This window comes from Armigeres subalbatus, chromosome 2 (assembly GCF_024139115.2).
Source record: "Armigeres subalbatus isolate Guangzhou_Male chromosome 2, GZ_Asu_2, whole genome shotgun sequence".
NCBI lineage: Eukaryota > Metazoa > Arthropoda > Insecta > Diptera > Culicidae > Armigeres > Armigeres subalbatus.
Genome location: NC_085140.1, coordinates 308,688,761 through 308,709,881, shown reverse-complemented (window position 1 = coordinate 308,709,881; position 21,121 = coordinate 308,688,761). Strand labels below are relative to the sequence as shown.

Sequence of the window (21,121 nt, the reverse complement as noted above, 5' to 3'; positions counted from 1 at the left end):
CGCAATAGTCGAGTATCACGTTTCTTCAGATCCAGTGTAGTAGTAAATCGCCGTAGTGTAGTGATAACCAGCCGTAGTATGGCAGCTAACCGATCAGACAAGGATCGATGCAAAAAGTGCGATAGGGACGACACGGAGGAGATGATCATTTGCGAATTGTGTGGGAGAAAGGAACATCTTGTGTGTGCTGGAGCCCCCGAAGCAACTGGCGCAGGAAACGCCACCTGGTGCTGCCAGCAGTGCATTGAAGAACAAGATGCAGTAAATACTTCGAAGTCAGTGAGGAGCTCTACATCAAGTAGGCGATCACTACGGTTAAAGTTGGCCCTGGAAGAGCTGGAGGTCCAGAATCGTCTTCGCATGAAGGAAATTGAGGCTGAAAAGGAATTCTTTAAACAGAAGTACGAACTGTTGAAGCAGATAGAGGACGAAGACGATCGAGGTAGTCGGCGAAGTGTTGTCAGTGAAAAAACGAAGCGGGAAAGATTAGAAAGGTGGTTGGCCAAAAATCCAAATAGCGTCGAAGCGGTCGGTGGAATGCAGTCTGGAGAAACTCTGGCCAAGTCAGTGCATCACGATGTGACAAACGCACAGTTGGAGCTTCCTCCCCAAAATTCATCAACACCGAGCAGTCAGAAGACCGTAAAAGAACCAGCACCACCCGCAATGAACGAGCAGCCGATGTGTAGTTCGCTTTTAGGAGGAACAATCCTTACGCCTGTCGATATGGATATTTCTTTAAGTAAAATTGTCATTTGTTCGTCAGTTGCACCAACGGTGCCAGTCGCGTCAGTTGCAGTACCTCGGTCGAGTACTGCGATCGATTTTGGTACTTCAGTTGCGTTCACATCGAGTAATCTGGCTGAATCAATGGGTGTAGCTCCACAGGCAGTAATTACCTCACTTGACCGTCCTATATTATACAATTTCAATTCTGTTCAGCAACCGGCGTCACACGTGATGCACAAAGCAAGTCAATCACTGCCGTATTCCACACGGTGGGATACGATCCAAGGACAACTGGAGGCAGCTTTCTCTGTGGCCTGTGGCGGTGCAACACAACAACAATCGGGAAATTCCATAACTGCCAGGGAAAATTCAATGCAAACACCAATAGTACCGGTGTGTACAGAGCTTCATCAAACTGACGACGATATCCATCCCTCAGCTCGGTTAACTACAACTACAATGCACTCTAGCGAACAATCTCGTCAGTGGATTCCGCCTAGAAACATCACCCAACCAAATGTGCTATTCGGTTGTGAGCAACCCGTAGGAATGTATTCTACGGCGTCTGCACTACCTCAGTTCAATAACACTTGCTTCAGATCTGAGTTCTATCATGATCTTGGAAATGCACTTCCAACGTCAGTAGGACAAACGTTACCCACTCACTCGGCGACAGGACAGTTCTCAGTGAGGCAGCTCGATTCCCAGTACACGCATCCACAGGCATCTACGACTTGGACAGCACAACAGCTAGGACCAATTGCTCAACCCGTAGTCAGGTTTAGATCACCAATAGTAGCAAAATCTGTGCCCGTTCATTCTAGCAGTACTCGGTTGAATGCCATATCGAGCATGGGTAGCGCAGCGGCAGGACATACACCGATACCAACATCGGCACGCGTTGACTCTCCACTCCCAGTGCAGTCATTCTCAACACACACTGCACCTCCAAGCACTTCGCAAGCCAGCAGTTACCAACAACGACACACAGGTCCGACGCCGTCTCAGATTGCAGCTCGACAGGTTATCTCGCGGGATTTGCCAACATTTTCGGGTAACCCGGAAGATTGGCCCATTTTCTACAGCTCCTTCCAAAACTCGACGGATACGTGCGGGTACAGTGACGCGGAGAACTTAGCACGCCTGCAGCGCTGCTTGAAGGGTTCAGCATTGGAGGCAGTAAGAAGTCGCCTGTTACTACCAGCTTCAGTACCTCACGTAATCGAAACACTTCACAAGTTGTACGGTAAGCCAGAAAATCTCATCAACTCATTGCTGAAGAAAGTGCGCAGTGCAGTGCCGCCGAAATCGGATAACCTGCAAACTATAATAGCATTCGGGCTAGCGGTACAAAACCTAGTTGATCATGTTATCATATCGGAACAGCATGCACATCTTGCCAACCCCATGCTCCTGCAAGAACTCGTCGAAAACTACCTACATCGTTGAAGCTACAGTGGGGAGCTTTCAAACGCTCCTACGAGGAAGTGAATCTCACAACGTTCAATGAGTTCATGGTGGATCTTGTGGATCTTGCATCTGACCTCACGTTAAACGTGGACGTAACAAGTGGACTGAAACACCAAAGAGAAGAGAGAGGCAGACGTAAGGAAAAATTGTTTATCCATTCTGAAGAAGTATGCCAAGCTGAAAAGAAGCATGAAGTGAAACAAAGTGAACAGCCCAAGCTGTGTTCGTACTGCGAGTCAAGCGGACATCAAATCCTGCAGTGCATGAGTTTCAAATCTTTGAACCAGGAAGAACGGTGGAAGGCAGTTCGACAGAAGAACCTTTGTCGTAGTTGTCTCATACCCCATCGCAAGTGGCCTTGCTGATCCAAGAAGGAATGTGGTAAAAACAATTGTACTAGCAAGCATCACTCGCTACTCCACGAAACGCAGAAGACACATCATCAGTCAGCCTCCAAGACAACGACAAATACTGGTGGTAGCAGTCATGTAGCCCACCAAAATCACCACTTTGAACAGTCGTATTCACTTTTCCGCTACATTCCGGTTACTATTTCTGGAAACGGGAATCAGGTAAACATTTTCGCCTTTTTAGACGAAGGTTCCAGCACAACAATGATTGAGACAGGAGTAACGGATCTACTGGGAGTCGATGGACCAACAGAGCCTCTTTGGTTGACTTGGACGGGGGAGATTACGAGAGAAGAAAAAGAATCTCAAATTATCAGCATCAAGATCGCAGGAGTGGGAATGAAGATGAAGTTTACGATTGGCAACGTGCGTACAGTGCAGGAACTGAAGCTTCCCGAGCAGTCGTTCTGCTATGAAACCATGGCAAAACAGTATCCTCACTTAAAGGGACTGCCCATCGAAGGCTATGAGAACGTGACCCCACGTATGATCATAGGTATAGAGCATGTTCGTCTACTAACCTCACAGAGGTTGCGCGAGGGAAACGGTGATGGACCTGTAGCAGTGAAAACCCGGCTGGGTTGGAGCGTGTTCGGAAGACAGACGGAGGCGGAGCGTACTGTTGAGAGAGTAAACTTGCACCACACAGATATGTTTAGTAACCGTGCTCTACACGACGCGATGAAGCAGTTCTTCCTAGTAGAAGAGAGTGCGGTCACGACAAAAATAGAAGCTGAAGCGGATGTAAGAGCACTGAATTTATTAGAGCAAACGACGGTGCTAAAGGATGGTCGGTTCGAAACTGGTCTACTCTGGAAGATCGATAACCCGTCGCTTCCAAATAGTTATCCCATGGCGCTGCAACGACTCAAATCATTGGAACGAAAACTAGAGCGTGATCCTAGTCTGCGTCAACGAGTAAAACAACAAGTCGATGGGTATGTGGAAAAAGATTACGCTCACAAAGCATCCAAAAAGGAACTAGAAACAACCAAACCGAATCAAACGTGGTACCTTCCTCTGGGTGTCGTTGAAAATCCGAAAAAGCCAGGAAAAACACGCCTAATATGGGACGCTGCCGCAAAAGTTCAAGGTGTGGCACTCAACGATTTTCTGATGAAAGGACCGGATCTCCTTGTGTCTCTGTCGGCTGTATTATTGAGATTCAGGCAGTACAACATCGCAGTCTGCGGTGACATAGCTGAAATGTTTCATCAAATACGGATACAAGAAAAAGACAAACATTTTCAGCGGTTTCTTTGGCGAGACCATCACATGGATGAACCGCAAGTGTACGTCATGGACGTTGCAACTTTTGGGGCGACATGTTCCCCATGTATAGCGCAATACATAAAAAACCGGAACGCACTCCGGTTCGCCGAATTGTATCCACGAGCAGTTGAAGGCATAGTCAAAAATCACTACGTCGATGACTTTCTTGATAGTGTGGAGACTGAGGAAGAGGCAGTTAAACTAATTAGTACAGTGAAAATGATTCATGCAGCTGCGGGTTTTCAGATTGGAAAGTTCCACTCGAACTCCTCGAGAGTACTATCGCTCCTTGGGGAATCAGCAAAACCTGCTGTCAAGTCCATGAATTTGGACAAACAAGGAGAAACTGAGCGCGTTCTAGGCATGGTGTGGTTGACAACGGAGGATGTTTTTACCTTTGATACGGCGGTTTTACCGAGTATACAGCAACTTGTAAAGAGCGATACCGTGCCAACAAAGCGTCAAGTCTTGCGAGCAGTGATGACCTTATTTGATCCCCTCGGTTTGATAGCCCATTACGTAGTACATGGTAAGATACTTATGCAGGAGATCTGGAGGTCCGGAACTGATTGGGATGAGCCAATAGCTAATTATCTTCATGATATGTGGTACCGCTGGATTGAGTTACTTGGCCAATTATGCGATGTAAAGGTTCCTAGATGTTTCTTCAGTGAAGCACGACCTGAAGCACTTCAGCTCCATGTATTTGTTGACGCCAGCGAGCTGGCATATGCTGCGGTAGTCTATTTGCGATTGGATATAGGAACTGGCCGAAGATGCGCATTAGTAGCATCAAAAACCAAAGTTTCACCATTGAAGCCATTGTCAATTCCCCGACTTGAGCTACAGGCGGCCATGCTCGGCGCACGACTCGCGCAAAACATCGGCTCCTCATTGACATTACAAATCGACAGCCGCTTTTTCTGGTCGGATTCTTCTACAGTCCTGTCATGGCTGCGGTCGGAACGACGACGATACCATCAGTTTGTGGAATTCCGCGTCGCTGAGATTCTCTCCCTGACGAGCATCGACGAATGGAGATACGTCCCTACAAAGATGAATGCTGCCGATGATGCAATCCTCATATGGGGAAGCGGTCCTGAGTTTCAACCTGATCAGAGATCAACGTACGGCATTTTTATACGATCCCGTAAAGCAATGGCCTTCGAACGAAAGGGTAGTTAGTGCAACATCAGAAGAGCTTCGATCTATGTTTCTGCATCGGACAACTGTAATCGAGAGTTTGCTTGACCTATCGCGTTTCTCCAACTGGAATCGACTACTAAGGACAACTGCGTATGTGTTTCGGGCAGTAGCAATCTTCCACAATCAACGAACTACGAGCGGACACTACAGAGTACTGCAGAAAGAAGAATTTGCAAAGGCAGAGGCAGCGATAATGCGCCAAATACAGGCTGAAGCATTCCCAGATGAAGTCGCTTTATTGAGCAGTAGCGCCGAGAAGCAAATTGTGTCCAAGTCCAGCCCAATATACACATTGACGCCGTTCTTAGACGACGAAGGTGTCATACGGATAGGCAGCCGCACAGAGAAAGCATCTAACCTCGCTTATGAAGCAAAGTATCCCGTTATCCTTCCTAAGAACCACACTGGTACTACACTTTTGGTAAATAGCTTTCATCGAAAATATCTCCACGCCAATGGAGAAACGGTACTCAATGAAATTCGCCAGCGGTACTATATACCCGGCCTTCGAACAGTGATTCGCAGAGTCACGCGTGAGTGTCAGCTGTGTAAGGTGAAGAAAGCAGTTCCTCGTCCTCCGATGATGGCACCGCTTCCAAGCGTTCGGCTTACGCCATTCATCCGGCCATATACTTTCCTGGGAGTTGATTACTTCGGACCACTGGAAGTTAATTTAGGAAGAGGAGTAGCTAAGAGGTGGGTGGCCCTATTTACGTGCCTCACTATTAGGGCAGTACATTTAGAAGTCGTGCATAGCCTCTCTACGGTATCCTGCGTGATGGCATTCCGTAGATTTGTAGCACGAAGAGGCGCGCCAGTAGAAGTATATTCCGACAATGCTACGAACTTTGTTGGTGCGAGCCGTCAACTGATTGAAGAAATACGAGGGATCAATAAAGATTGTGCAGCCACCTTCACGAATGCGCATACTACATGGAGATTCAATGTGCCTGCGGCACCGCATATGGGAGGTCCGTGGGAACGAATGGTTAGATCCGTGAAAACTGGGATGAAAGCTATAACGGAATCAACGCGACATCCAAATGACGAAACTCTGCAAACCGTACTCCTGGAGGTAGAATCTGTGGTAAATACACGTCCGTTAACTTATATTCCGCTGGACTCAGCTGAACATGAAGCGCTCACTCCGAATCATTTTCTACTGTACGGATCGAACGGAATTAAACAACCAGCATCTGAACCTGTGGACAGCGGATCTGCTTTTGCGGAGTAGTTACAAGTTTGCACAGCAACTGGTAAATAGCTTTTGGCAGAGATTGCTCCACGAGTATCTTCCAATGCTGAGTCATTTTGTTGGTTTGACACCGTTAAAAAATACAGCCGGGAGACATTGTAATTATCATGGATGAGAAGTTAAAGAGTTCGTGGATGACAGGTCGAGTCCTAGGTAGAGGAGGACATGTGAGAAGTGCTAAGGTGCAAACAACCAAGGGCGTGTTTTTGAGACCGGCAGTGAAGATAGCGATTTTAGATGTTGAACCCAAAGACAGTGGAATTTCAGTAGACTACGCTAAGGCAGTTGTTCACGGAGTGGGGGATGTTGCTGCGCCCACTGTGCAGCAGTTGCAAGAAGACAATGAGTGACCAACTGACCGATCCCTCGCGTCTTATCTGACGTCCAACAGCACTAATCGGTGCCAACGCACACAGTCGTACGAATAGGAGTCGTGTAGATGATAGATTTGGATAGGAACAATAAGGTTTGAATTGAGTAAATGAACTATTCTAGAGGTACACAAAGGCACTAAAATAATCTCCGGTGGTAGCTGATCAACAGTGTTCATAATTAGTTAAACTAAGCAGGAACATCACAAAAGTTAAAAGGAAGGAGAAGGAGTCAAGTAAGAAATAGAGAAGTATACAGAAATCTTAGAAGCTGTACAGTAAAGCAACTTCTGGACTGTGTCACTCATACTCCACGAAATTCCCAACAACTACACTTGTAACTCAAAGCTAGTGTGGGAATGCATTCTGGCTTTGAAAAACTTATCCATACGCAATCGAGTCTACCTATATTGGATCCCAGGACATACGGGTCTAGAGGGAAACGAGATTGCTGATGAGCTAGCCAGGAATGTATCTAATGAAAGGTTCATTGGCCCTGAGCCCTTCTGCGGGATCTCAGACTGCTCTGTAAAAATGGAACTGAACAAATATATGGTCAGTCAAATCACATCAAACTGGAATACACTTCCCCATACGAGCCAATCCAAAAGGCTCGTAACGATTAACCCCAAGAAAACCCAACAACTATTAGGTCTCAACAAAAGGGATCTCAACATCTACACCGGTCTAATAACTGGACACTGCCCCTGCAGATACCATCTACAAAAGATCGGAGCAATCCAAACCTCAAATTGCCGCTTCTGTGACGAGGAGAGAGAAACATCAGAACACATCCTCTGCTATTGCAGTGCACTCACCCAACGTAGGTTCAAAGTTCTCAGCAAGCCCTTTTTAGGGCCTAAAGTCAGAATGATCGACAGAGAATACACATTGTGAAACAAATTCAACTTCGATAAACTATTTAGTTTTCAAACGATTTAAGAATTCTTTCTCCGCACTTATTGATTAGCACTAATTGATATAAACTTTTTGTTTATTTTCCGCATAATTAAAGTATCTTGTATATTCTGCTTCGAATGTTGGCTGATCTCAAGCCTCAGGAATGTAAATCTATAAACATCAACAAGGCATCACCATAGTAGCGATGCTGAAGGTTTTGCTTGTAAAAGCAGACAAGTTGGCGTTGACGTTGAAGTGGATTTTCACAAGGCGTTGCTTGTAGAAGCGTTGGAGCGAAACATCGTAGATTCGAGTAGATTGTGCAACAGATGCCGTTAGCGTTCAAACTTTTTTCGGCGGCGAGATTTTTTTTCGGCGGCGAGATTTTCAAGATTATTGCTTCCGGTGAAAAATGCAACCGAATTATTCGCTATTCCATAAGTTAAATTGTTTACGCTACTAGTATTTATTGCCATATTTTTTTGCTTTCTTTATATACTTCGAGGGCAATCACGACAGGGTCCAGAAATGGCTGCCACAATGGCCGTCCTAGCCCTCACCTCGCATTTTTCCTCACACAAATGATAATTAATAGGCGATTACCATTAAGCACATCTGAAAACCATTTTTACTGTGTGCTGCAAGTGAGTCTAGGAGAAAAATGCTTTTTGATGCCCCTGAAAGCGCTATGTAGCTTAAAAATTGGATTCCAACGCGATTCACCTTAATTACTACAGTGAAGCCCCTCCAGAGCTTGTTTCCCTTGTTAAGGTTATAATTTTGCATCCTGCACTATATCTACTAACCTCAAAACATCACGAGTCAAAAAAAATCATGACCCCATAGGACTAGGGTGACCATATGGTATCCTAAAGGAGGACATGTCCTCCTTTTTCGATAAAAATCGAATGTCCTCCTTTTGCGCTGAAATGTCCTCCTTTTTGTACATTTTGAGGAAACAACTGACAATGTTAGACATTAATTTCTGGAGAGTTTTTTCTTGTTATCGCTGAAGAAAATATTACAACAGAGATCCATTCGCAAATAAAATGTACGGTTGTAAATATAAATTTGCGTTTAATTTCTTTCCAACTTGGAACATTTTCATCTAGTTTTCGATTAAAATCAATGTAAATACCAAATATTAGATGATTGTATTAGAAGATGTCAAAAGAATGTTCTGAAATAATAGTTTGATAATTTCACGAAATTGTGTGTAACGGACTGTGAATAAAATGATTCAAATGCTTCTCAAGTTGTATTGCGAGAAAGTCATTTTTAGATTTCTGTAGACTATTTTGAGAGAAACGTACCATGCGTTACGATCAAAATATGATGCAATGTATCATCATATTTCAATCGTAACACATGGTACGTTTCCTTCAAAACAGTCTCGAGAAATCTATAAGTGGTCATGTGTCAAAAGTCGAGTTTAGCACTATTCCACCTAATTCCACCCATAGCAGGTGAAGACAGTCCACTAAAAGAGCTTGATAAAATGTGTTGGAGGAAACATGGGGCTCAAACTTATGACCCCATTGCAAAGATGGGTGCAAAAATATATTCCCTAGTCAATGGCGTAGCCAGAAAACTGGTCTGGGGGGAGGGGGTTTTCTGAACTTTTTTTTTCGAAAAAATCTGAAGGGTTATGTACAAGACACGACCGCCCAACGTAAACTACGTAGAACAGTTTGGTGCATTGAGGAATGTAGTCATATTTTAAGATAATTCATTTGATTACTTATGTCACTGGTTTAGAACAAAATTACCATAACTTAAAATATAAAAAATTGTTGGATACCGTAGTCAGGGGTGACGTCCGAGCCCTCACCGACAGTCTGGAGGTCGCATAACAAAATCGTTCAAAAAGGTCACTTATAATTCAGTTTTATTGTTCTCAGATACATTAAATCTATTCTACAAGCATTCTATGAAGTTGAAACAGTGACCCATTCTCACCCCATTTGACCCGTTGTCTCCCCGACGACGGTACGATAACTTAAAATTTTAACTTTAAAACCCCAAGTGGTAATAATGCTTTTCGCAATTCCAACTGTTGCATTCGACTTAGAGTAAAATTAGTAGGGATTCAGTTTCATTCCAAATTTTCGACCACTATTCTAGTTTATTTGTAGTAATATATAAGTGGAAATAGTGGAGTATGATTATTAAATACTACTATTCTGAAATAAAAATAACTCACTAGCGTTACATGGTTATGATACTGGTGAGTGTATCACGATTTAGCGATTTTACGACAGATGCGAGACGATACGCATCGGCCCTGGACCTTGCAAAGAATCTCTGCTCTGGCTACGGACAAACAGGTGCCTCTTTCCAATGGTAGTCAGAGCATCGAGTCATCACTGGTGGAAGAATACGAGTCTTGGACCTTTGGCAGAATCTCCGCCTTCTGTTATTTGGAGTGACGAGGAATAGTTGGCAGAGAAGGGATAGTCGTATTGTTGAGTCCGACAAAGAAGCGCGAGTCGATATAACCAACTAGAAATCAACAAATACTAGCCATTTACCGTTTTGACTCAAATGCCGAACATGACTCATATTCCGAACTTTAGTTTTTAAATGCCCATTTTAAATTTATTCGTGTAATTTTCTCCACAGGAGTTTGAATTCGTTTGTTATCTTGATCCTCAGTGCGGAAAACCAATAACAGTTTTAGTTTTAGGGCGCTAAAACGCCAGTGTTCAGAATATGAGTCATATTCTGGATTTGAGTGAGAACGGTACCAAAAACCAAGCCATTCGGTTGAGATGCGCCAGAGTAGTAAACGCCGCGGACGGGAATAGGGTATTTGTGCTATTGTATTACAATCTAACTCCCACCATCTGGCAGTGGCATTATGGATAATAATTGCAAGAATCTTAGATCCGGGAGCTAGAAAGTAATAGTTCTATTGTAACCTATAGCCCGTTTCAATAAAGTATGCGTTCCGAAGCTATAGCCGTTTATAATAAGCCCCGCATGATTGTACCCACAGAGTATCTGAAGTGCATTCAAACTTCCTGAATTAAAATTGAATTCTTTTGATTTTGGCGCATATTTAATAATAAAAATATAATTAACAATTTGCAGTTTATCATAAAATAGTTTACCATTTTCCTAAGTTATCTTTGAATCGAACATGTTTGTTCATTTGCATTGCGATTATCGCATTATGACATTGCATTGCCGTTGCTAACAATCGATCATCCTATCCTTGCACAAACATGCGCTTGTATGTATATCGCCGACTGAGGTCACTGCTCTGGCCCTACTTTTTGTGGCAAACTGGTGCGAAGCACCGCACAAAAAGAAGAGCACAAAAACCAACTACACTGAACGACGCACATAGGAGTACGCAGAGTAAAATCGTGGCCAAAACTATGTCAATCATTTTATTGTCTGTAAATGCATTCAATATACACAGCAAAGTGTATTTTTTCGTTTTTATGCTTTTTGCATTCATAGCAGTGCAGTATGACCACTGGTGGCGTCAGTTATTGTTATTTGATAAAGAATCACTTGGCGCAAGAACGCTGCCTTTGAAAACTACAGCGTGCTTGCGACGAGCGGTGCCCACCTCTGGATCCGTCATTGAGTATGATCTTTCTTATTTTATTCTTCATTCTTTGATTATCATTACTTACAAAATTTTTGGCCTCACTCTTTTTTGGAAGCAAAACATAATTTATGTGAGTTTTGTCGCTCAAAACCAAGATTATTTATCTTTTTGACTAGCTTTTTAGCAAACTTCACTTTATTAAAATACAAATAAGTCACGATTGCGTGAGGATGCGTGAAATGTGTTTTGTGGAGCTTTTTAAGGAAACTCCAATCTTTCCAACGCTGAAAATTTTGTTGCTTGGACGGGTTTGGAACCTTATTAAAAGTTTAATTTTGTAAAACATATTATTGTAAAAAAGGTAGAAAAAAGCTAGCAAATAATATCATGATTATGGATCACCTGAGAACGGTTTCAGATCAAATCATGCTTGAAAACGTTTTACATACTCTCATCATTGATACCTATATTGATTTTCATCTTCAAAATCACTAATAACCAAGAAAAACACGAAAAAAAGGGGACATTTTTTTATGCACAATTGCGATTAAACTTGCATTGAAATTTTAGTGAAGTTTTGGCAGTCAGCATTGCTTATAAGCAAACAATATGGTTTCAAAAACCCCTTGACAAATTAGTATTACTATTTGAGAGTTCAAAAACGAAAAATAATATGGAAATATCTAAAATTTTTGTTTTTGACTTTTGGCCAGGATTTGGGCTGAAATACTCCTCAGTGCGACGGCCGAATGAGACTCACGTTGCGAACGGGAAAAAGAGGTGCTGCTAAAATGGTCCAATACCCTACTTTAACGTTGATAATCAAATGTTTCAATATAACTGGAAAATTGGTGAAGAGTTTCCGAGCCGATTGATATATTAATCTCAAAAATCCATCGAAAGATGAATGCGCTATTAACGTTCAAAATCTTACATGATTTCGTGACGGTCTCGGATTTGGAAATTTTCATTTGTCACCCTGTATCCGAGTCTTCCCCTTAGACGTAGTTTACGTCAAAAAAAATTCTTCTGAAAATGTTGTCTCTGGTGGGGTTTTATGCCTAAATCCACCCCCGTGGCTACGCCACTGTCCCTAGTCAACAATATTCTCTAATCAAACATAAAGTTCGAAATTTACATTCAATGAAAAATTAATTGTAATCTTTCTTGGATTCATCATTCTATAATCATCTGTAAATAATACCCCGCAAAGCTACAAAATCGTCATGAAAATCTTCGTAATTGTATCAAGCCTGAAAACATCTTTGAATTTCTACAAACAACTATTGAAAGCATCGTTAACATGGTATAAGCCTTACTTGCATTCGCATGCCGTGAACTTGTTGGTATTCTATGAATAATCTCCGCTGGTCTTCTTTGTGTCTTAATTAAGTATTATACAATCAGTTGTCTATTGCTCAACGTTGCGATGTATACGATGGTTTAGTCATTCGAAAATAATGATTGCTAAAATTCTGAGCAACGCTGCCAAAAATACCAGCATATTGATACACCAAACATTTGTGTATCATTATTCAGATAAGTTGAAACTTGTTTAATAAAATCTCACTGTAAAGCTGCTGACCCCGTTCTTTTTTTTTTTTTTAATAGTTTTGTATGTCGTATTTGACTCGACGCCCAGAAAAATCAGTTAATTTAATATCAAATACTGTGAATTTTCGGTTGTGTAATTTGATTCATATGTCCTCCTTTTTCGACCAAATGTCCTCCTTTTTGGCACGATTTGAAGGAATTGTCCTCCTTTGGAAAATTTTCATATGGTCACCCTATATCATAGGACGGCCTTTTGACTTGGAGATGACCAGAACATGGTCACGGTACTCCGGCGACGACACCCAATTAAACGCCTCCAGTGAAGGGTGTTGGCAATTGACGATGACGAATGACTTCGTAAAAAGTTCCGCCTTTTGCCAGAATCTGATTGAAAAGCTGCCATGGACCAATCGGTGTGGTCACCCCGGCAGGCAAGCAAGTAAAAAGCGATGACTCTCGGTCAAAGGGCGACAGGACGGCAGACCGTGACGAACTGAATTATTTAGCATAATTAATTGGTACTTTTGTGGCAGCGTTTAATGCAACGTACACACCAGTCAAGCAGTTTGACAAACATTGACTCCGCCCCCAAGAAAACGCTTCGGTTGCTGCTTTGTTTGAACGTGTGTGAAGTTGTTCGAACAACCATTTGACAGTTGGCGACTCGGTTGGAAAAAATTAAAACGGTTTGATTTTGGTTTGAGTTGTCGGGGGTGGAGCCAAGGTTCGCCGAACATGTTTGAGCATTTGTAGTGAAGTTGCACAAACCCCCATATATTTTTTGATGGTTGGTGCTCAAGTTGGCGCTTCAGTCGTTCGTGTGTGATATTGTTGGTCGAATAAATTGATTGTTCGTGCCGCTGTTGGTATAACTTGATGGATGTTTAAATAAACGAGAGGTGGAGTCAATGTTGGTCAAACTGCTTGACCGTGTGTACGTTCCATAATGTAGGAGGATTCGGATGAGTTGGGTTTTGGGTTCTTGACCTGCTGATGACGACGGGGTAGCCGAAATAATACTTGTGGGATAGAGCATTCGCAGCCAGCTGTCCGCCAACCGTGATTTAGTTTGATAAGAGGGGACGGATTGGGCCACGGATGAAATGAGGCAAATCATTGCATGGTGGGCATCCTTTTTGGAATTTAGTAGAATTTCAGAAAGGAGCTTTTCTTATGTCGTATCTTTTCCTATCAGCCGAAGAAGGGGTCAGACATTTTGAAATCGGAACACAAACCAATCGGTTATTGTGAATTTCAGCCTGACTTCTTCTTGTTAATTTTTTAAGATGTTGAAGTATATAAATTCGCTTAGTAGGTTCTTACTGTGAATAACTTGACATCTTTACCCTGAAATACTCGTGCCACTTGACGCACATTGTATCATGGCAAGCTATTTCATAAAAAATATTGATTGTTAAGTATTTTGATTCTTGCTCATATTTTAGCTGGGATTTCCTATCTCGGTTGATATGTTGAGTGTTGCCTATAGTAAACTATATTCCATTGAAACTTTGTTCAAAACTTTTTTGTATATAGAAAAATATGGTTGCCAAGTGGGTGAGTGATTGCATTATCATTTCCTCTCCCTTCCCAACATAGACTTGCACTCTGACGTAGCAGGCGCCAGTGTGGCCTTACAAATGAGATCAAGATGAATACACCGCTAGGTGTTCCAATGTGCTAAATTCACGATTCAGCCATCTTGGATTTTAGTATGGAAGAGCCAGCCGGTTTGTTTTCGTTGAATTTTTCACCCCCGCCTTATTCTCTTCCACAAACTTGGTAGATTGGAGCACCTAGCACTGTATTCATCTTGATTGAGGTCACCAACGGTTACAACATCGAGGATGAGTGGTAGTCCCTAGCAATCAGCCGGATGACACACAGCTATGCTTCTGGCTCCAGCATAAAATTCACGTTTTTATTTTGCTGTGGGCGTTATTTTCTGATACAATATTGTTACCAAATTTTCAAATTTGTTTTGCACCGTACTAACCGTGTTGTGTTGAATGACGGTCTTATTTCAATTAAATTGAAAATCGAACACATTTTTCACGGCATCGAATACGTGGTACATAACGATAATAGTAATAAAATCATTCAAATCGCTCAACAACAATTACTCCATCACAGAAAATTAGTCCTGAAATGATGTTTTTGTTTACTAATTTTGAATTGTCAGTGGGGCCCACCGCGCGCTAACCCCAGAGATGTTAGCCACCATTTTTTCCCATTGGAGAGATAGGCGATGACAGTAGGGTGCTAGCAATCATCTGTTGGTTCTCTGTGCAAAAACAGCTGATCTAACCATAATGAAGCAGCCAGTAACTACGGGCAGTCAATCAAGCTCAAGCTCCAGCTCAGTTATAGAAAAATATGGGTGCAAAGCGTACATACTAAATTTACGATGAAATGGATGTTTAAAAGTAAAGTATAGGAGAACAGTAGCTTTCCAGGATAATCTACCATGCCACATTCTCTACAAATGCCTAAATTTATTTTATTTTATTACTGATAAATATATGACGTGGGATTGGGGTGCGTTAGGGCCAGCCCGGTGGCATCCCTATCTCACATAATAGGTTTGTTTTGCAGCCAACATTGCGCGACCGTATCCCACTGACAGTTCTGTATCCTAATGAGAATCAAATGTGATGTTTGTAAACAAAACACATACTATCATGAATTTTACACTGAGATGTTGGCTGCAAAAACATGGCGTCGTGCCACCCACCTGGTTAGGGCATCAATGAAGTTGCAACTGGACAATGAAGTGGTAGCCAATCGGAGTCAATGAAGGGAAGTATTAGTCGTTCGCGTCTATTACTTTCGTTAACCATTTATTCATATACCTATAGCAAATATTTTTTATTAAGTTTTAAATTCGTGTAGGTAGACTATCTGGAGGTAAACGTGATAACGTCATCCGTGTATCCACAAAATGCCTTTTTTCCATACAGAATGTCCTACCCCACGCATAAAATAAACAATACGAACTGCCGTATTCAAAGTCGGAACAACATAATGGAGGAGTGAATTATGATGGTCCTAACAACGGCCATGTCCTTGGCAGAGAGCACATACGAGCGTGCACATCTATTTATCCGTTTCGCTTCTTCTGTAAATTATGATGTACGGTGGAGTCCAAAGTCTCCGCTTTTGTCTCGCAGCAGTGCCACGGTTCATACAATTACGGAGTGGCATATCAGTACAGTGCTATTCGGATTTCAACTCGCTGAATTCTTTTTTATAAAGATCAAAACAACAACAACTGCACAGGCTGAATAAAAAAATCGCAAATTTCTCAATTATGTGAAGTCTAAGTTAATTTCTTTTTTTTTATGAAATTCTATTGGTGTTCTAAAAAATTATATTAATCGCCTTAATCGCCCGTAACGTCGGTTTTTACGTATGTATGTATGTAGTTATCCACCTACATAAAAAACATGAAAAATAAACCAGTGTAGAACACCGCGTAAAAATGACTCCAGTGTGTTCTGATAGATTATGAAACTAAATGTTTCTTGTTACCGAGTGATTTCAGAGTTGCAAAAATAACGACGTCACTGTATCAAACCCTGGAAAATAATCCACTAAAAAATTGGACCCGAATAAAGAAGACGCTTGCAAACAAACGAACCAGATTCCCCGTTTATTTTTTGCTCTCCCTGGTTCTGCTTAACACAGCAGCCAACAGGGCAACCACGTGAAAGGACACTGACTGCTGCTGTTTCTGCAGTAGCCTAGTGGGTGGACCCAAGCACGAAGAAAAATAACAACAACAATCCCGCAAGTGTTTGTTCTTTCACTTTACACGCCACTTAGAGGGTAGGTTGGTTGGATGGACAGGCTTTTTTATGCTTTGTTTGCCAGTCCTGCCACTAACTGGAACCGCCAGGATACACAGGGCCAAGAATGGCTGGATGTTTGAGTTCTTTCCGTGTCTGGCTAAATTTTAGAAAGAACTACGTACTGGAAAATATCACCCCTTGGAAAATTAATTTATGGCATAGGCGGAAGTGATTTACGATGGCTGAACGGAGCGGGTCATTCTTTGGAGGAAGGATAAAAAAATATCCATCGGTGATGCCGAGAATGTAGGAATCTTCAGTCACTTTGCTATAGTCTGGCAGAAAGAAGAACAATTATTTTTAAGTATGCTGCAGCATATGTCTTTTGGTATGCTTCTACTACATTGCCATTGCACTGCTGAGTTTTAATGAACCTTGCTTGCAGATTGTGTATCCACTACTTCGCAGAGTATTGCCACTATTGTGGTTTCCGGTTATCTGTTAAGGACATAGTTGGAAGAGTACCACGATGGCAGTCAATATGGCACCGGACCTTCCACGGGTCAACCCCACACCTCCCGCACTCCTCTCCCACCAACATTCGGATGCATCGAACAAAAGTCTAATATTGAAATTACTAACCTGTTCACAGCATATTTATTCACTTCCCGTGATAATGAACATGTTTATCCAAAGAGTCCTATGTATTTCGGCTCAATTATTATCATTTATCACCAGTTTCGTGCCAATTTGATAGCCGTTCGCGATTTGGTGGGTTTATCACTGCACTTCACTTCTTCTGAAAGGGCACGGAAAAAATCAATTTTTTACTTTCTTCTCCGCACATGAGCAGCCCGAAATGTTGATGGAATGCAAATTAAACATCACTTTTCGAAATCAGTCACTTATTTAAACCGAAAACTTAATATAAACTGAAATTTTAGCCCGAAAAAAACGATTAAAAACTGATCGCGGAACGAATGTAAACACCGCGGTGCACCGGCAGCAGCAAACTAATAAGTAGGGTGGCTCAAAAAATAATTTTGCTTCGCCACGCTCAGTCGATTATGATTTATAATTTGGGTGTCATCCAATAGTTTGGGTGGTTTTGAACAGAGCCTTACCGTGCACAAGTCGTTTCAGGTTTGTATGACAGTTGATATGGCGAGGTTGAATTTAACATTATTCTGATTCTGGCACTCCGTCATTGGGCGCTAGCGAGGGGGGAGACCATATGACTGGATGAAATATTCAAGAGTTTCAACTCTATAGACAATCCATATTGAATGGTCGTTCCAATAGTTGAGAGTCGATTTTAATCGAGGTTGCGAATCTTTCGCATGAAAATTACGCTTCTCAGAAGGCATCAGTAAAACGTGCAATTCAACAAAATACCCAGAATTTGTCTGTGATATCTATCGCAGATACTAGTCTACACTATCGCATCAGGGGCAGATGCTTCATACAAATAGTGTGATATTGGGGTGAGCGGGGTATGAAATGCCATTTTTTGCGTTACATAATCAATGGATCTTTCCTGCGGTGCGGTTTTCGTTCAGTGAAGTCTCTGGAATGTTGCCTTCAGCTATGTGGGTTCTCTTTTCGCCAGCGTTTGGAGGGGAGGCGCCGAAGCCAGTGTAATAAAAGGGTTAGTTTCCCATACTAGTTTTCATACAACTTGAACCGGCTTACGCTCAACCAGTTTTTGTTCAAATTGTTTTTTTTAGGACACTCGTAGCATGAGACGGAATCGAGTGAGCGTGGTGGAGCTGGGTCGTTTTTTGAACCACCCTACCAATATTCTTTGTTATTTTATAAATACGACACCAATACTAATACAGTATATGATAGTTTTTATTGTACCAATACTTTCAAAGCTTTGTTTTGGTACTCAACCCACCTTCACCTTAAGTACAAGAGAACCTGTTACCATGTGATTTTTCTTTGAATTATTTAGGATTTTTGAAACATGTTGCAAAGATTTTGGTGGCAAATTAAATCACAGGATCAAAAAAACGAGCAAAAAAAAATTGGCGTAAAAACAGAATCCTGTGTATGTATAAACTAACTCAACAGCTTTATTTTAAAAACGAAAGAATTAATTTTATGCTTTTTGCCTTTTTCGTACTCTAAGTAAAGTACTCGAGTAAAGGCTTTACACTGTGCCACCAAAGTACTCTTTAATGGGTAAAAAAGTACCCATTATGAAGTTAAATAGTTCAACTCATTAAAAGAGTAAAGATCGTTTACTCATTAATGGGTAAACGGCCTGTACGTCAAATACAGGGGTATTTTTTACTCATTATCCAGGGAAATATTTTTGTGAAAATGAGTAATTTTTACACATGATTTTAGAGGGCATTTATTTAAATTCTAGTAATATATTTATCATGTTTATCAAACCAAAGACACATTTATTGAAGGGATTCATGAACTGATACTTTATTACATCAATTTTTAATATTTACATATAATATATACGTCAAGAGATTTTGAATGTAAACATTTTTTTCTTTTGTCGAAACCGGATCGCATCCCATCGTTATTAAAACGGAGGGTCCTATCGTCCTATTAAGTAACAATGAATGTGAATGTATTCTTCCAGGGATACAAGAGGCGAAATCAACAGCGGCTGCCCCTGGGGACAATCACTAAATCGATGGCGTTTCAAATTTATGAGATGTCGAATGTCTCTGGATGCGTTCGTGATCTAAAATATACATAGCTCATTTTAATTTTTCATTGATTAAAAGCAAAACAAAAACTCTTACCTTTCTTTCTTAGTCGATTCCATTATCGGCGAAGTTTAAGATGGTTATTGCCGCATACTTTTTTCTTGGCTGTATTCCTAAAACGGTTCTCATTTCCTTCGTGCGATGTGCCCGAGCATAAATTGATCCTTATAAATAATAATGTCACAAAACTGATCCAGTACGTTCTTTGGATGTTCGTGCTCAACAGGGATGCTAACCAATCCGAGCTGTTGATCAGCAGCTGATTCACCTTTTAGCACCGTTTCTGGAACAAAAACAAATCATTATCAAGGACATAGTTCGAACTGTCGGAACAACGGAAAAAGCAAAACGAATTGCCCTGCCCTCATTCGTGTTATTCGAGGATATCCTCACCGTACCGTTTCGATTTCCTGCCAAACTTTCGCACAGCTTCCGAGGCATCTCAAGATTCAATGAAGTTTTGATGCCGCACCGCTGCTGCTTAAGACGATGGGTAGCTGTAATACCGGATATCTCCGCCAAAGAATGGTTCGCTTGAAGGACTACGGGAACGAATTCGCTTCGGAATATCAGTGCGCAGACTGATGTATTTAAATTCGATGCACGGTCACGGTCGCGGGGCAACATTTTTGCAAATATGACAAAAGCAAAAGCACCAATTTCTTTTAAAAGTTCAACATGTTTTTCACTCATTAATGGGTAAAAACACGGAACATGAAAATGGGCTTAAAATACGCATTATATGGAAAAAAAATTTACCCATTTTTTTGACAGTTCCATATATCGTCAAAAAAGGGGTGATTTTTACTCTTTAAAGAGTATTGTCAGGTTTACAGTGTATATAAGCTTCAAAAACAAGCTTTTTATCGGAGGCCCGGATATCCAGAGTGTGAGATCGCGTCCGCCCGCGGCTGCGACTAAATAAGACTGAGCTGTCACCATCTCAACAGCAATCATCATCATGAACAGTGTTGACGAACACATAACAAATGCAAGAGCTACACATTTAATGACTGTTTACATATTGTGCATTTCATCATAAATTGTACGGTAATGCGCGTCTAATATACTACAATCCCCCTTTTGATATAAAAACGGCCAACATGTTTGGATTATACGTATTGAATTACTTAACGGTTTCACACCAACTCAAGATACCATCGCAAGTTATGCCAGACGAACTTCAGGCTAAATTTAAGTAAATGGTCATTGTATCTACTGTTGTCATGTGGTAAATGTCTCTAGTATAAATTCACCACCATTTGATTGAACTTGTTACCATATGATACATTATTATAGTCCAAACAGACTTGAATAAACTACAATGCACGCGTTCTAATCATTACTGCAATCCCACAAAGATTTCAAAATTAATTTCAGTGTCTTGATAATAGATTCCATCTTTAACTTCGCTTCACTTCAAATCACCAACTGAATTTCGATACAAGAACTGTCTTAGTCACGACTTATTTTTACCAACCCTTATGCCATGAATGACTGGCACTATATATCCACCTTTACAGTATAATCCTATTGCTGCATGCCCTTCCTTCCTCTTCTTTCGAAATTGGCGACCATGTCCGGTGATTTTTCACAATTAGCATCTATTTTTGAAAATTACCCCATCATCTGAATGTCTCATGAAGCGCCCAGATGCTGATTCCTGCACTATTCCTGTAGATGAAACTTTCGAATGGATCTTTCAAATCTTTTTCTGAAATTATTCAACTTTCGCTACATAAGCCTGCTTGTGATACAAATCATCATAGTTTAATCAATAATGTTCACCGCTCACCACAATCAATAATGGTCATAATATTGTTAATCCAGTTATTGTTAACTATTTCTATAAGTACTAGTATGCCT

General features: G+C 41.4%; 1 protein-coding gene and 1 long non-coding RNA gene across 2 annotated transcripts; one reads left to right on the top strand and one right to left on the bottom strand.

Annotated features, from left to right (window-relative positions):
* The first annotated feature begins 5,091 nt into the window (after nucleotides 1-5,091).
* LOC134209850 (uncharacterized) lies at nucleotides 5,092-6,321 on the top strand. Its single transcript, XM_062685872.1, has one exon. The coding sequence runs from the start codon at nucleotides 5,092-5,094 to the stop codon at nucleotides 6,319-6,321; it is 1,230 nt and encodes a 409-aa protein (XP_062541856.1).
* Nucleotides 6,322-18,948: 12,627 nt separating this feature from the next.
* On the bottom strand, nucleotides 18,949-19,746 carry LOC134216711 (uncharacterized). Its single transcript, XR_009980793.1, has 3 exons — nucleotides 19,654-19,746; nucleotides 19,292-19,538; nucleotides 18,949-19,230 (listed from the first exon to the last, which is right to left on the bottom strand). It is a non-coding gene; the product is annotated as an uncharacterized LOC134216711 (long non-coding RNA).
* Between the last annotated feature and the right edge of the window lie 1,375 nt (nucleotides 19,747-21,121).

Coding starts and splice junctions, on each gene's coding strand:
- LOC134209850 (XM_062685872.1), top strand. CDS start 5,092: ATGTTTCTGCATCGGACAACTGTAATCGAGAGTTTGCTTGACCTATCG.